The sequence below is a fragment of the Chelon labrosus genome (assembly GCF_963514085.1).
Source record: "Chelon labrosus genome assembly, chromosome: 7".
Lineage (NCBI taxonomy): Eukaryota > Metazoa > Chordata > Actinopteri > Mugiliformes > Mugilidae > Chelon > Chelon labrosus.
Genome location: NC_140343.1, coordinates 13870691 through 13884751, shown reverse-complemented (window position 1 = coordinate 13884751; position 14061 = coordinate 13870691). Strand labels below are relative to the sequence as shown.

General features: G+C 42.3%; 2 protein-coding genes across 4 annotated transcripts; both read left to right on the top strand.

Moving 5' to 3' along the window:
- Positions 1-61: 61 nt before the first annotated feature.
- On the top strand, positions 62-4320 carry mrpl54 (mitochondrial ribosomal protein L54). The gene is made up of 3 exons (XM_084547916.1): positions 62-266; positions 467-623; positions 3459-4320. Exons 1-3 carry the CDS (start codon positions 143-145, stop codon positions 3589-3591), a joined length of 414 nt encoding a protein of 137 aa, XP_084404042.1. The 5' UTR covers positions 62-142; the 3' UTR covers positions 3592-4320.
- Positions 4321-5090: 770 nt separating this feature from the next.
- Positions 5091-13710, top strand: malt2 (MALT paracaspase 2; the record flags this gene model as incomplete). Of its 3 annotated transcripts, XM_084547561.1 has the most annotated exons (17): positions 5091-5197; positions 5683-5856; positions 6087-6253; positions 7224-7354; positions 7516-7672; positions 7757-7944; positions 8473-8569; positions 8926-8976; positions 9637-9729; positions 9826-10029; positions 10281-10458; positions 10549-10623; positions 11574-11701; positions 12372-12521; positions 12603-12760; positions 12892-13029; positions 13261-13710. In XM_084547561.1, the coding sequence occupies exons 2-17, from the start codon at positions 5720-5722 to the stop codon at positions 13708-13710; spliced, it is 2502 nt and encodes an 833-aa protein (XP_084403687.1). In that variant the 5' UTR covers positions 5091-5197; positions 5683-5719. The 3 variants fall into 3 exon arrangements, with proteins under 3 accessions (XP_084403687.1, XP_084403685.1, XP_084403686.1); XM_084547559.1 differs by having other exon boundaries at positions 10281-10623; XM_084547560.1 differs by lacking the exon at positions 5091-5197 and having other exon boundaries at positions 5205-5856; positions 10281-10623.
- Positions 13711-14061: the final 351 nt, after the last annotated feature.

Sequence of the window (14061 nt, the reverse complement as noted above, 5' to 3'; positions counted from 1 at the left end):
TTGCAGTGTCTCCTCCAGTCCACATGGGGGCAGTGCATTAACTCAACGCCAAACACAAGGCACATAATACGGAAGTTGAAGGAACTGTGAATGTCAAACTGTAGCATGGTGGGCAGCGTTTTTTAAGTAACCCAGAGGAAAAATGTCAGCATACAGCTTATTTCGATTAGCGCCGTTAGCAAAATGCGCAACAAACGCTACGACATTGCTGTGCAGGACGAACACGTTAAACAGAGTCCTGGCGTGTGGATATGCTAAGAAAGTTGGTGAGTAAAGAGCACATCTACCATGTACTGTAGCCTAGATGATAAATTAAGTTTGTGTACTGACTGAATATGCCAAAGGATCTTAATCTCTTGTTTAATATGTTGTTGGGTTACTTTTCTGTTTCCTGTTAAAAGCCAGTCTCTTCCAGCAGATAGTCATATTGATGCTGCTATGACTAATCTGTGTCCCTGTCTTTCAGCGGCCAAAGGAAAAGGTAAAGGTATGGTAAAAGAGGAGCTGAAAGGTCCAGAGGTGTGTAAAGACCCGGCCAAACTTACAACTTATGCAGTAGGGGCCAACATCTTTAAGCAAGGGGACGACCCCAAACTGAAGCCTCCTGAGGAATATCCCGAGTGGTGAGGGTTCATTTATTACATTAGTATCTTCCTGCTGCTGTCTACAGCCTTGTCAAAAAACATAAGTATAGCCCATGAAGCAAACATTTGACGCTCTTGTGGACAGCTACGAGGATAATAATCTCTTTATTACATTACCATTTCATCAGTAGTATCAAAAATGAAAACACCAGAAGCTTCAGAAGCCATTACTGCCATCCAGTAATCTAGTATTTATGTGTGAGCGTGCGTATCTCAAGTATATTTATTTATACACCACACCTGCCATCCACTACCAACTCTTGTATTCTTATGACCCATCATTCTAGGGTATTACAATGTGGTTATCAACATATTCAGTACAATGATCACAGTATTTATGACGGATTATGATTATGTTGCTTAAACGTATTTGCACCCCTCAGAAATCTCTACATTTCTGCATTAAAGTGACTCCAAACATCAGCAGACTTTCCCATAAGTATTAACTCAACTCAACTTTATTTATAGAGCACTTTAAAAACGACCACAGCCGAAAGTGCTGTACATGGGTAAGAATAAGAACATTCATTCATTCATTCATCTTCTGTAACCGTTTGTTCCTGTGAAGGGTCGCGGGGCGGCTGGAGCCTATCCCAGCTGTCATTGGGCGAGAGGCGGGGTACACCCTCGACACGTTGCCAGTCTATGGCAGGGCTAACACAGAGAGACAGACAACCGTTCACACTCACACGCCAATTTAGAATCACCAATTAACCTAACGAGCATGTTTTTGGACACTGGGAGGAAGCTGGAGTACCCGGAGAGAAAGAATAAGAACATAAGACAAACAATTAAAAACAATAAAACAATAATAAAAACACTGAAAGCACTAAACAAGAGCAGGGTCTCATGTTGGGTTGAAAGCCAAAGAATAAAAACAAGTTTTAAAAATGGACAGTGAGGGGGCTCGTCTGATGTGCAGTGGTAGACAAAGGGAACCCTATCAGACAAATGAAACTCAAATATTATAATCTGTTTATTCAGGAAAATACATAGCCAATATTACGTATCTGTGAGCAAATTCTAAAAGACAGGACATTGTCCATGAGCTGAACCTTAAGAGAAACTGGGGGATGCAGCAAGCAACAACTCCAAAAACACAAGTCGTTCTGCAACAGAATGGTTAAAGAAGAACAAAATGAATGTTTAGCCAAGTCAAAGTCTTGATATTAATGCAGCAGAATTGTAGTGAAAGGACCTGAAGCAAGCAGTTCATGTGAGGAAACCCTCCAACATCTCAGAATTTAAGTGGTTCTGTACCGAGGAATGGGATAAAATTGCTCCAAGCCGCTGCAGACGACTGATCAGAAGTCACCAGAGACGTTTAGTTGCCGTTATTGCTGCACAAGGGGATCACACCAGATACTGAAAACAAGGGCTCACTTACTTTCTACCCCTCACAGATACGCACAAAGAATACATTTTCTTGAATATCAAACATCAAGGCATGATTTTTCTGTTTCATATGTTTGACTGGCTCCCCGTCATCTACTTTCAGGACTTGCATGAAAATCCGCTTTGAGTCATTTTTGTGCAGAAATGTAGGAAATTCTGAGGGTGCAAATACTGCACTGCACCCACTAAATTGTAAACAGTTTTATACACCCCCACAGCACATCCTCACACAAAGAACTCACATTTGCATGTAAAACCTCCTGAAAATCCCAGTTTAGTATTATTCACATAGTGAATATACTAATAAAATTAGTATGTAGATCTGTATTCACTTGTTTTGTTTCCATGTTCTGTTGTGTTTGTGTGGATGCGCCCCAAGACATTAGAATAAGATACAAATCCAGGCTTTGTCTTTGCAATTCCCACATTTTTTGAGCCATTTGTTGGTGAATTTGTTCGTGAACTTTGGCTAATTACAATGTGAGGCAATGTGAGCCGTTAGAAGGTCCTCTTGATATGATTTAGAGCAGAATTAATAGTTGAAACCCCGAGGCAGTGAAGCAACCCTGTGTGCAATATGTGCAATCTCTTTTTAGAAACCAACAGTTACGGAGTTACCTGCAGATCCTGTGATGAAACTCTGCGGTTCTTTCCTTTAGCTGAATTTGCTGCAGGGGCCAGTCTTGGACAAAGCGTCGGTTATTTTAAAACCTACCTGTAGATGGATTTTCCTTGCAACAGAATTTTAAATGATCCGATATCCATAGCATCCACACAGTTTAATAGCAAAGGACCAGCAGACCATACATGACAGAGGTTTAAATAAGAGAGGCTCCACTTGTAACTCCCTAATGATGTTCCACACATAATCTGGATCTCTTGATTCTCCCTGAATACATTTGAAGGCGTAATAAATATAAAGATGAACTCAAAATTGCTTTTAAATTCTGGAAATGGCTACAAAATATACATTTGACATCTGTTTGAGTTCATAAATGCCCTATTTAAGTCAGTTCAAGTCAACAGTTTCTATGGTTTCTACTTACTTTTTCATGTTTTTGCCTGATGCCCATATGGCTTCCTGTGACAGAAAAAACGGATGTTCTCATCATTTGAGCCTTTTAGTTGTCAAATGCTTTGTCTTTCACTCTTACTGCTATGTTCACCTGCACGTAAACGCAGTCCATGTTTCAGTAAATGGTAGCTATTCGTGCAGGAAACGGTTAGAAGAAGGAGGCTAGAGAAACATGTTCAGTAGAGAAGAAATATCCCACAGCTTCTGGTTTTATTTCACTTGAGAATGTGACGGAGACAAATTGAGCCAGAGTTTAACAGAGGTACTACAGAGTTTTAATATTTTCAGCGCATATCACGTGTCTTCAACTTCCTGACTCCTGCTTTCTTTCATCCCTCGCTAAGGTTGTTCCAGTTGAACCTGGGAGAGCCCCAGAAGCTGCACGAGCTGGAATCAGACACCTGGGAGTACTGGAAGCGCCTGAGGAAGGAAAACATTTGGCGTCACAACAGGCTACATAAAGGGAAGAAGTTCTAGGCCTTCTCTGGATTCACAGAAGGCTTCTTCCTGCACTTTGGGGACTGACTCTCTGGACTGAATTGATGTGACATGATGCAGAGCTGGCGTCAACAGACTTTTAGTTCAGCTCTTTCTCACTTGCCATTCTTCCTTTTGGTTATCTGAAATCATACAGCATGTTGAGCGGCAGTGCTCCATGGTAACTTTCCAATACAGTATATGTTTTCAGGAAACTCAACACTGATTGGACAGATGGCCCTTTGTGTTCGACATGTGAGGTGGAATCCAGTGTGTCACCAGGAAGCCAATCGAAATAATACAACTGAGGCATCTTAATGGAACTTCAGGCTGAGCCTCGGAAACAGGAACTGACAAAACCATAGTAGCCTACTAAATTTAGTCTGTTTAGTAGTTTTTCTTGAGCTTTATACATATTACACAATCTTCCTGAGGAAATCAAGTTAGCCAGAGTTAGCTCTAGAGCAGTTTCTAAAATAGACTTTGTGGTCAGAGAAAATGTTTAACCACGTTACAATGGATTTTTCACACTTTGATTGTTTGTTTCTCTGTTGACTTCTTATAAATAAATATGAATCAACATCCAAGTGTTTCCTCTGTGTGACAACTTAAATGCCTATAATGAGTATACACTGCCTTGCCAGTTCATTAGGTGCACTAGTAGTTTAAACCTAATGAACTGGTCAGTGAGTGTAAGCCTGGCGTGACTTAATAATGCATTTATGAACTGTTACTATAGTAGCTTTATTAATGCTTAATAAATGACATTTAGATCAGTCCAAATCACACATTTAAAGTTTGGCTGCTTTTTTTAGCCTTCCAATTGGTGCACCGATCAGTCATAACATTATGGCCACCTTCCTAATATTGTGTAGGTCTCCCTTGTGCCTCCAAAACAGTTGTGACTCATCAGAGAATGGACATGGGTCTTCTGAGGGTGTCCTGTGGTGTCTGGTAAAAAGATGTTGTTAGTGGGGGCCTTTGGGTCCTATGGGTTGAAGGGAGGGGCCTCTGTGGATCATCCCACAGATACCTGATCAGTTTGGGATCTAGTGAATTTGGAGGCCAGGTCAACACCTTGTGCTGTTTTTTAAGTTGTTCCTAAACTGTTTTTGTGGGGGTCTGTGTCAGGCTGCATCCTGCTGGGGATGGCTGCTGCCATCAAGGAGTGTCATTGCTATGGGGTGGGGGTACCTGGTCTGGTCTAGGTGGGTGGTACATGTCTAAGTAACATCCACATGAATGCCAGGTCCAAACGTTTCCCAGCAGCAACATTCAGAAGATGGTCAATGTCATCTACTTCACCTGTCAGTGGTTTTAATGTTGTGGCGGATCGGTTTATCTTTACATTTAGTTTTCAGCAGTGAATCATGTTGCCACGACAACGCTTTATGCAAATGATAGTGCGTACTGGGGATGCCAAAAGAAAAATGAGGAACCGAAATGTGAAGAAAATCAGGTGGGGACAAAATCATGTAAGATTGGAAGAATGATTGGGTAAAAAAAAAAAAAAAAAAAAAGCATCTCTTAAAAGTAAAAGGCACTCGTTCCTCTTTCTCCGGTATAGCTGAGATTTGATCACCGGCTCGCACTTTGTATAAACTCGGTAAGTCCAACTTTGTTTTTTCTTTGTAGTAAATTATTCACGTTGATGGCGGAAGCGACAAGTGGAAGCGCAGCTATCAATCGACGTCGTGATGTTTAGTTTTGGTCTCAAATCAAGGGATTGTTTCATTTTCTGTTTTCGCTGTTGGGTGACTTCTTTTGTTCGGCAGGGTTAAGTGTCCTCTGCTGTGCGTGTCTGTGTACAGTTGCAGGCGGATTTTTTATTTTTTTTATTTTCCCACTGCGCATTTTCATAAAAACTAAACGCGAGGCTGCGTTTACAACCTGTGGTTCAGTGGTCGACCAGCCAGCCCAGCAGGCGAAACCGTGTGCCATTCATTCAGCAATCAAACATCTGTTGTAGGTCGCCGCTGTCAGTCAGTCAGTCACACGCTGGGGAAAATCATTTAGGCTACTGACTCAGTGCTGCGTGGTGGTGGAGTCTCCTGCCAGTTTTTGGCGTAAAGTTTCACTTGATCTACCCAGGGGACCTCCCGATTTGTTCTTGGTTACAAATACGAAGATGGAGGAGTTGAAAGTGAGCGTCGCTACTCTCGGTGAAGACGTCTTAATCAGACTGTCAAAGATGTTGGACAACTCCACCTGCGGATGGAGGCAGTTGGCCAGCGCGACGTCCGAGCATCCGAATTTCCGCTGCAGGTGAGACATTGAAGGCGTCACGTGAGCTCTGCACTTTAATCAAGTAAATTCAAGCTGTTTCCAAAACTTTTTTCCACACATACACCAACAGAATAGGATGTTTGAAGTCTTGCACGAGTATTAAACAGGTTTGATCCTTTATAATACTGAACATTCCTGCAGGTAAAGCCAACACCTTGTTCTGTCAACTGTCCTCACACACTCTAACTCCAGCCTATTGATGCCTGCAGTGAAAAGGACCTGACCAGCTGCTCGCTCCAGGTGCTGAGCGCCGCAGGCAGCCCGGGACGCACCCTCCTGGCTCGGCTAGCTGATCGCTCCTGCTCCCTGGAGTTTCTTCTCCACTGCCTGAGGAAGATTGACCACCAGGAAGCTCTGCAATTCCTCACCACCACACGTAAATAACAAGGGACTTGGGTGTCACCTTCGTGCAAATGTATCAAATATGTATTTTCAGGAAATAACTCTATAACCATAGAAACTGAGAAGGCTGCATGAGGTAAGATTTGTCTGTCTCTGCAGGGTTTACCGCTGCTATGAATGGCAATAGCTATTTGAGACTTCACAATCTAAGCCCATGGATGTAGCTGAATGTGTCTCAATGGAAACGTCACATTTTATGAACATTTCCTGGTCCCCTTTTCATACTCTGAATGAAAAAGGGAATGGATCTGCTGAGTATATAAGCGCTAATGTTCACAAAACAGGTTTCAGTAGTGTATTTTTGGAAAGACCGTGGCCTGTGCAGACGCAGTCTACACATGTTTCAGCCGCTGCTGCATTCCGTTTAACACAAAAGATTCAAGATGTCACTTCTGAGAAACATCATTCCAGTGCAACCAATCAGAAAACCAAGGACAGGGTTTGCAATTTGTAGGTTGGTGAGGTTTATCTGACTTGAGCTGGGAATCCAGCTGAAATCTGTCTATTCCTGTTCAAATAGACCGCACTGCCGAAACTGGCAGAGAAAAGGGGCAGGAAAATTCAAGAAGGCGTTTCACTGGAAGCAACATTAGTATCCTCCCATGAGTCATCAACATTTTAAGATCATTTTCGCATTAAAATACCGTCACTTTTTTTTCAATGTTTTAAAAACAATTGAACATCTCATTTGATTTCATTGGGACTTTAAGTGGATTAGTGTAGCGGAAAGGAATGCGTTCTAATATAGTCTCCCTCTAAATCTTAGCTTCATGAAGATTATGGTAATCAACCTTTGGTTAAAATAACAGAGAGAGCTGTTGATTCAACTGTGTTTTCATTTAGGAGGATGTACATTTTAACAGTGTAACATCACCACAAACTTCTTTCCAAACTCATATACCCATTTCATTGTGTGTGTGTGATTGTGTTTGTTTGTTTGGTAGTAACCGAGCGGATCCAGATCAAAATGCAGCCGCAGTCCCAGCAGGCCACGTTAGGGAGCAGGGTGGTGCTGACCTGCAGAGCCTCTGGTCCGCCTGGACTCAGCTACCAGTGGTTCAGAGGCAAAGAAGAGGTCATTTCAACATCTTATGATTATGTGATTATGAAAAGGGACTATAATATTTCAGGTTAAACCCTGAGGGCGTTCTGTACTTACATTACTTTTTGTTTAAATCTGTCACTGTTACTTACTGATGGCTGCGAGGTAATCTACTGATTATTTTCTTGTTTTAGATTTTGGATGAGGCAGGCAGATCGCCAGAGTTGGTTCTGTGTCCTTTAGGTCCAGCCCACCAGGGTCACTATATCTGCAGGATCAACCACGGAGAAAACTGCATCTTCTCCCAATGGGCTCATGTTCGCTTGACTCACTCTACAGGCTCTAGTCCAGGTATCCTTCCTCCTTCTATTCCCTAGTTTTTGTTTAATCCAGTGTCACGTGATGTTAATGTCTTGGTAAATTTTTTCACCTCAGGCTGCAGCAGCACTCTGTTTCCAGGCTCGGTGAGTGGGCTGAAGATCATCCGTCAGCCTCAGTCTCAGACGGCGTCTGAGGGTGACACTCTGGTCCTCCAGTGCAGTGCAGACGCCAACCCCCCCGCCCAGTATGAATGGTTCCACAACTCAGTGCCCATGCCACAACACAAGACGTGTTCGCTCAAAGTAAGTGCATTCGCAAATACCTCTAACGCTTATCTATAGTGTTGAAAACAATCTTGGATTAAAGCAGAGAACAGAGGAAAAAGCATTACAATCAAGACAATAAACATAAAACCCCGGGGAAAACGGCATCAGGAACAAATCTGAAATGTTAAAAGCAAATAAGCAGGTTTAATTTAGATTCAAAGGGGGACTCGGTCACTTTGTCAGTCTCCGAGCAGTTTAAATTTTCGACTGTAGACCGGTAAATAAAAAATTGTGTAAAGATGATCAAAGTTGACCAAAACATTTGAACGTCATCGTCCCGTTTAGTTTGGTCCCAATCTACAGTCTCACCACTGTGCTACGAAACCATGCATGCAGCTCCTTTAAGTTTTTGTGAATCATTGCATTACCATAAGTACCTCAGGATAAACCCATTCAAATGTCAGGACTTTTAAATCAGATTTGCAGTTCCTTAATAATTCTCGTTTATGGTCTAAATATCAGTATGATTTATGATGATGTTCTGTGTTCTTGTGTACCCTGTAGATCCCGTGTGTGACCACAGCACACAGAGGAGAGTACAGATGCAAGGTGTTCAATTTGTATCATGAGGTGTGGAGCGACACTGCCACAGTCTATATTGGTGAGACCCATTGATATTATATTTGTCTATAAAGAAAGAAGAACATGTTAGAATATAGACAAAGATATGAGAATTCTTTAATACACAGGATTAGATGTTACAATCCCTTGGGCCAAGATCGCAGGCAAAACACATTTAGAGGCCCTGTCCGACTGAGAAACCCTGACAAACCTACAGTCAGTCATGAGATATGACGATTAGACCTACAATCAAATTAGGCCCACAGAGCAGAAGAACATCCTGGCAGTAACAATGTTAAAGTGCTAACAACAATGTCAGGTAACTGTTATGTAGTACAACATTACTGTAAATCTGACACTGCATGTTTATATTTCCTTTTTCACACTTTTATGCAGGCCCCAGTTCCATCACGGAAGCCTCCTGGGTAGAACTTGATCGTGGTCTAGGTATTCTTTAACTTCTGGTTTACTATTTAGCAGTGCAAAAGAGGAACCACAGCAGCGTTGTGGTTCCTCTATTTTTACTTGTTAATTCCTGATTTTACATGCACATTAGTGAAAGAGTATTGCGCAGGTTTTCTTCTTCAGCTAATCTGAGGGTGGCATTGGTAGGTCGTGTGTCAAAGTGAAAGCATCAATTTGTACGGCAGTGTTGTGCCACTTCACACTAAACAAGAACTAGTTCAAAGTTCAGTTCACACAGATGAAGGTGAGCTAGTTCAAGTTCATAGTTCACATTTTTTAATTCTAAAGTTCATAGACTCCAAAATGAACAGTTCACGTTCATTTATTTATGGCTTCAAGCTATTCTTGTTCGATAGAATCTCTGACCGACCTGCCCATCCATCCCCAGCCAGTGATATTTTTCCACCAGCATCTGTACTGCTTTTTTGAATAACCATTGACTGTATATACTAGGAAATAACTCAAATGTTTTGTGTAGATCAGCTGCTTCTGCGGTGCTGGAGGCAGCTTCTTTTTCAACTGACAGCTGTCATAAAACGCCGTTCATGTACAACACTTATGTACTGTATGTGTGGTTGCCAATCTCTACTGAAATAAAAATGACACATTTTTTATGTAATCCTTCAATGTTGGTGTTGCCAGATTCACGGGAAGTCCGGAGGCCAACCTATAGATCAGGGATGCACCCGCTGCAACAGATGGCCGGTCCGCCCCCATCAGCCAAAGATTTCTATGGTGAGCTTCATGCAAGGAAATAGACACAATACAGTATTTGCATTATTACCGTATTATTTCACATTAGAGCGTCTTTCCTAATCTTCCTATCTGCAGCCACAGACAAAGTTGCTCTCCTGATTGGCAACATGAACTACCTCTACCATACTCAGCTGTCGGCTCCCATTGCCGACGTCCATGAGTTGGCCAACCTTCTTCGGCAAATGGACTTCAAGGTGGTTTCCCTGCTGGACCTCAACTGGCAGGAGATGCACAGTGCAGTCACTGAATTCCTGTTGCTACTTGACGAGGGAGTCTATGGTTGGTCTTTTGTCAACCACTGATCTTTATTACATATTCATAATTTTATATTATAGCAAGCTGTATATGTCTGTATCGTTTTATTGACCACCCTACAAGCTATTCTTCCTCTACAAAAAATATAACACTAAAAAAAAGAATAAAATAAGCTACAAACATTAAGTATCCTACAGAGTATCCATGCCACATTTTGGTTTTAATGTAATGGCCCAGTCAGATTTGTCAGCACCTCTTTGTCTTTGCTTCTGCAGGGCTGCTATATTTTGCTGGTCATGGCTATGAGAACTATGGCAACAGTTTCATGGTTCCCATTGACGCGCCATTGTCCTACACATCCGAGCACTGCGTGTGTGTTCAGAATATACTTACTAGGATGCAGGAGAAAAAGACTGGTCTCAATGTATTCCTCCTGGACATGTGCCGGAAAAGGTATGGACGTTACACTGAAATCAGCGTTGTTGAGTTTAGGTCATTCGTTCTGCATTTTGTGCTTCCCCCTTTTTTTTTTTCTTCCCTTAGGAATCTAAATGATGATATCATTGTACAACCTGGATTGCTGAAGGTGACGGCAAATATAGTGTTTGGTTATGCCACGTAAGTTGTAGATCCTCAACATTTTCAGCAGTTTTATGATTCACACTGTGTTTTTTTTTTTTTTTTTTGCTTTAAAGGGGAACTACTGTTTTTTACAACCTGGACCTTATTTCTGGCATAAAATACGATTGTTTACTCAGCCATATAACTTTGGTGTCATTTGGAGTCGTTCGGACGATATTTAGATCCGCGTATATCCATATAGTGGGAGTGACTGGGGCACCGAAACGCAGCCTCTAAATAACGCATTATCTGCCACGAAACTCGTTCGTTTCACCAATATTTAGTTATGATACGCTAGAGCTATTCCTCGTTGAGTTTGGAGTTACCTGTTATCTGCAGCGGTTTGTTGTTCTTTGGCCAGCTGTTCCTCTCTCTGCCTCTGCATCCTCCTTTCAACGAGCTCCTCATCCGCATACATCCATCATAAACAAAGTCGTCGTCCACAACCTCAGAATCGGAAAAATATTCAGCCATGTTGCAAAAAACTAGCAGTAGCAACTTACAGGTAAATAAGCCGTGCGGCGTGCGCGTGGCACTCAGAGATGACATCATCCAGGTCAGAGGTTAGTAGGTCAATCTACAGACCCCAGATGATGATAACAGGTAACTCTGGACTCAACAGGGAATAGCACGAGAGTATCATAACCAAATATTGGTGAAATGAACGAATTTTGCGGCAGATAATGTGTTATTTAGAGGCTACGTTTCGGTGCCCCAGTCACTCCCACTATATGGATATACGCGGATCTAAATATCGTCCGATCGACTCCAAATGACACCAAAGTTATATGGCTGAGTAAACAATCGTATTTTATGCCAGAAATAAGGTCCAGGTTGTAAAAAACAGTAGTTCTCCTTTAAACTCCCGTGTTATGAATGTCAATTATAGAAGAATCTTCCTAATTTAGGCTACAGTGTGTCACTCACACCTAACTTGCTGTGTTTAGATGCGTTGACGCTGAAGCATATGAGGTGAAGAGGGAAGATGTATCAAATGGCATCTTCATAAACTTTCTCAAACGGCGAGTTTGTGTGGACGAGAAGGTCACCGTCATGCTGGACAAAGTTGCTGAAGGTAGAGCACATGATACATGATGGTCTCCTCATTATCTGCTAATCTTTTGACACAAATTTTAAGACTAACTTGCTCTGACATGCATCAGCACACCTTAACCTAATTGTAATGTGTGGTTTTCTATTCTGAACGCTAGCCCGTTGACAGGGGTTGCTGACACACCTAGGCAGTACAAAGCCATCCTCAGGATCAATTCAGCCTTGTTTACCTTGCAGCGAAAAGTTTCTTCTACCAGTGTTCAACCAGTGTTTACAAGTTTAATACACCCCAGATACTTCTGCTTTGGGAGGGGGGAAATTGGACACCGAGTAAAATTTGTTAACACGCAAAAGACTATTTAAAAAAGGGCAAAAGACTCAGGTCCTGTTCAAATATTTAATTAAGTTGAGTAAGTTGAGTAGGTGGTTTGTCAGTGTGGCCAGGACACATTGCGTGTTCACACTGCTATAAGAATGTGGTCACATGCAGCTCAACCCCCTTCCAAATGTGGTCTCAGCAGCTGGATCTTAATAAATCCTCAGTGCATCATGAGTGCATCCACACCGATACCTAAAGTCATCCACTTGTGAGTGAATCACAGAAGACAGGGCCTTAGGTTCTAGCCAGATGTGCAGCTCGTTAACAGCTGGTTACTGCATACTGTATACTAAAGACTCTTTATTCTTCCCAGACATGGGTCGTTGTCAGATCACACGAGGCAGGCAGGCTCTGGAGCTCCGCAGCAACCTGTCCGAACGACGCTCTCTCACTGATCGGATACAGACCGCAGACTGCTCTGCTTCCTACTCAGCTCGAAACCTGCAGTGGGCGGTTGCTCACGGTATTACTTTGTTTGGCGTTGGTGCAAATGACAAAACATTTTCATCTTAATTCAACCTAATTCAGATGTTTTCCTTCATAGTCCTACCTGTGAGCCATTACCTCCAGTTTGACTGCGGAGTCAAGGTTCAGCTTGGGTTTGCTGCTGAATTCTCCAACATCATGGTCATCTACAGTCGCATACTAGACAAACCCAAAGAAATCGTCTCCTGTTCTGCTCAGCTTACTGATTTCCCTGCGGTGTGTTACCCACTATTTACATATTACATATATGTTTTGCTATTGTGGAGCCTCATCGCTAACACACACACAATAATAACTGAATTCAAAATGTTGCTGGGATTTATGCTGTCTTCGCGCTCCTTTGGCAGGATGTGGACATTGATCTGAAGAAGAGCAATCAGGAGACGCTGCTTGAAGCCGGCAGTTTGTTATTGATCCAGGACACTCTTCCTTCACCGGAGGAACCCAGTCTTTACACACGCATCCGCAGCCTGCAGAGACTCAGGGTCAGAGAATAGACATTGGATTAAGAAATAAGTTTTATTTATGTTCTCTGAGAAGCTAGAAGTGACATGTGCCATCTGGAAACAGTTGACTGGTGGTAGAGTCAGGAAAAGGCTGAAAGCACCATTTAGATTAATTTAAAGTTTATGTTGATATTTTACTTATATAAAAGTATTTTATTGGCTGTTACGGACAAGCTTAAAAATGCATCCCACTCTTCACTGTCTTTACAGAGCGAGCTCACTTTCACCGTCTGTCTTCATTACACCTATTCCAACATGGATGACGAAATACAAGAGAGGAAAGAAGTGAGCGTCGGCAAGCCACTGGTCTCCAAACTCAATCTCCATGAACCGCGGTCGTCTCGAGCCTGCTCTGCCTCCTCGTCATCCTTCAGTCTCGACTCCTTCAACGTTCCGGGGTGCTCCTCGTTTGCTGAGGGATGCACATCCGTGGGTTCGGCCTCAAGTACCTGGCCTTACTACGGACAAACTGGCGGCGCATTTTCCACCGTCGACTCTTCGACGGTGGAAACCAGGAGCGCCAATGTGCCAGAGGAGACTGACAGCCTGGAGTTTTTTGACACCCCTCAGCCTCTTGTTGCCAGCAAAAGCTTGCCCCACAGCCGAGTAAATGACACACAGTACAAGTTTAGTGACATGCACAATTTCAGTTCTTACTGAGCAGCATGGACATGGAGCCCACGATTCACTCTGATAAATGAGCAAATAAGAGAGCATGTAATCATGAAAGTGTCAGAACCATTTCTGTGATGCTGGCCCAGAGCCCAGTTCATTGCATAAAGTTAATCTAGCTGTTATATTTATCTTAACTATGCATTTGGGTTTGTAAGAATCTGTAATATTAACTGCACTGAAAAGTAATCACACTGCAGATTAACAAAGAGGTAAAAAAAAAAAATGTAACATGTATGTTTTTGTTGTTTTTTTGTAATGTGTGCTGTCAGATTTTTTTTAAATAATTTTTAATACAACTAGAAAACATTTGAATGTGTCTTTTCAATGTGTTTTATC

What these genes read in the sequence shown, in the direction of transcription:
- mrpl54 (XM_084547916.1), top strand. Translation starts at nt 143, where the DNA reads ATGTCAGCATACAGCTTATTTCGATTAGCGCCGTTAGCAAAATGCGCA. An exon ending in TGGATATGCTAAGAAAGTTG is followed by an intron (nt 267 to 466) that starts GTGAGTAAAGAG and finishes CCTGTCTTTCAG; the next exon opens with CGGCCAAAGGAAAAGGTAAA. An exon ending in CCTGAGGAATATCCCGAGTG is followed by an intron (nt 624 to 3,458) that starts GTGAGGGTTCAT and finishes TCCCTCGCTAAG; the next exon opens with GTTGTTCCAGTTGAACCTGG.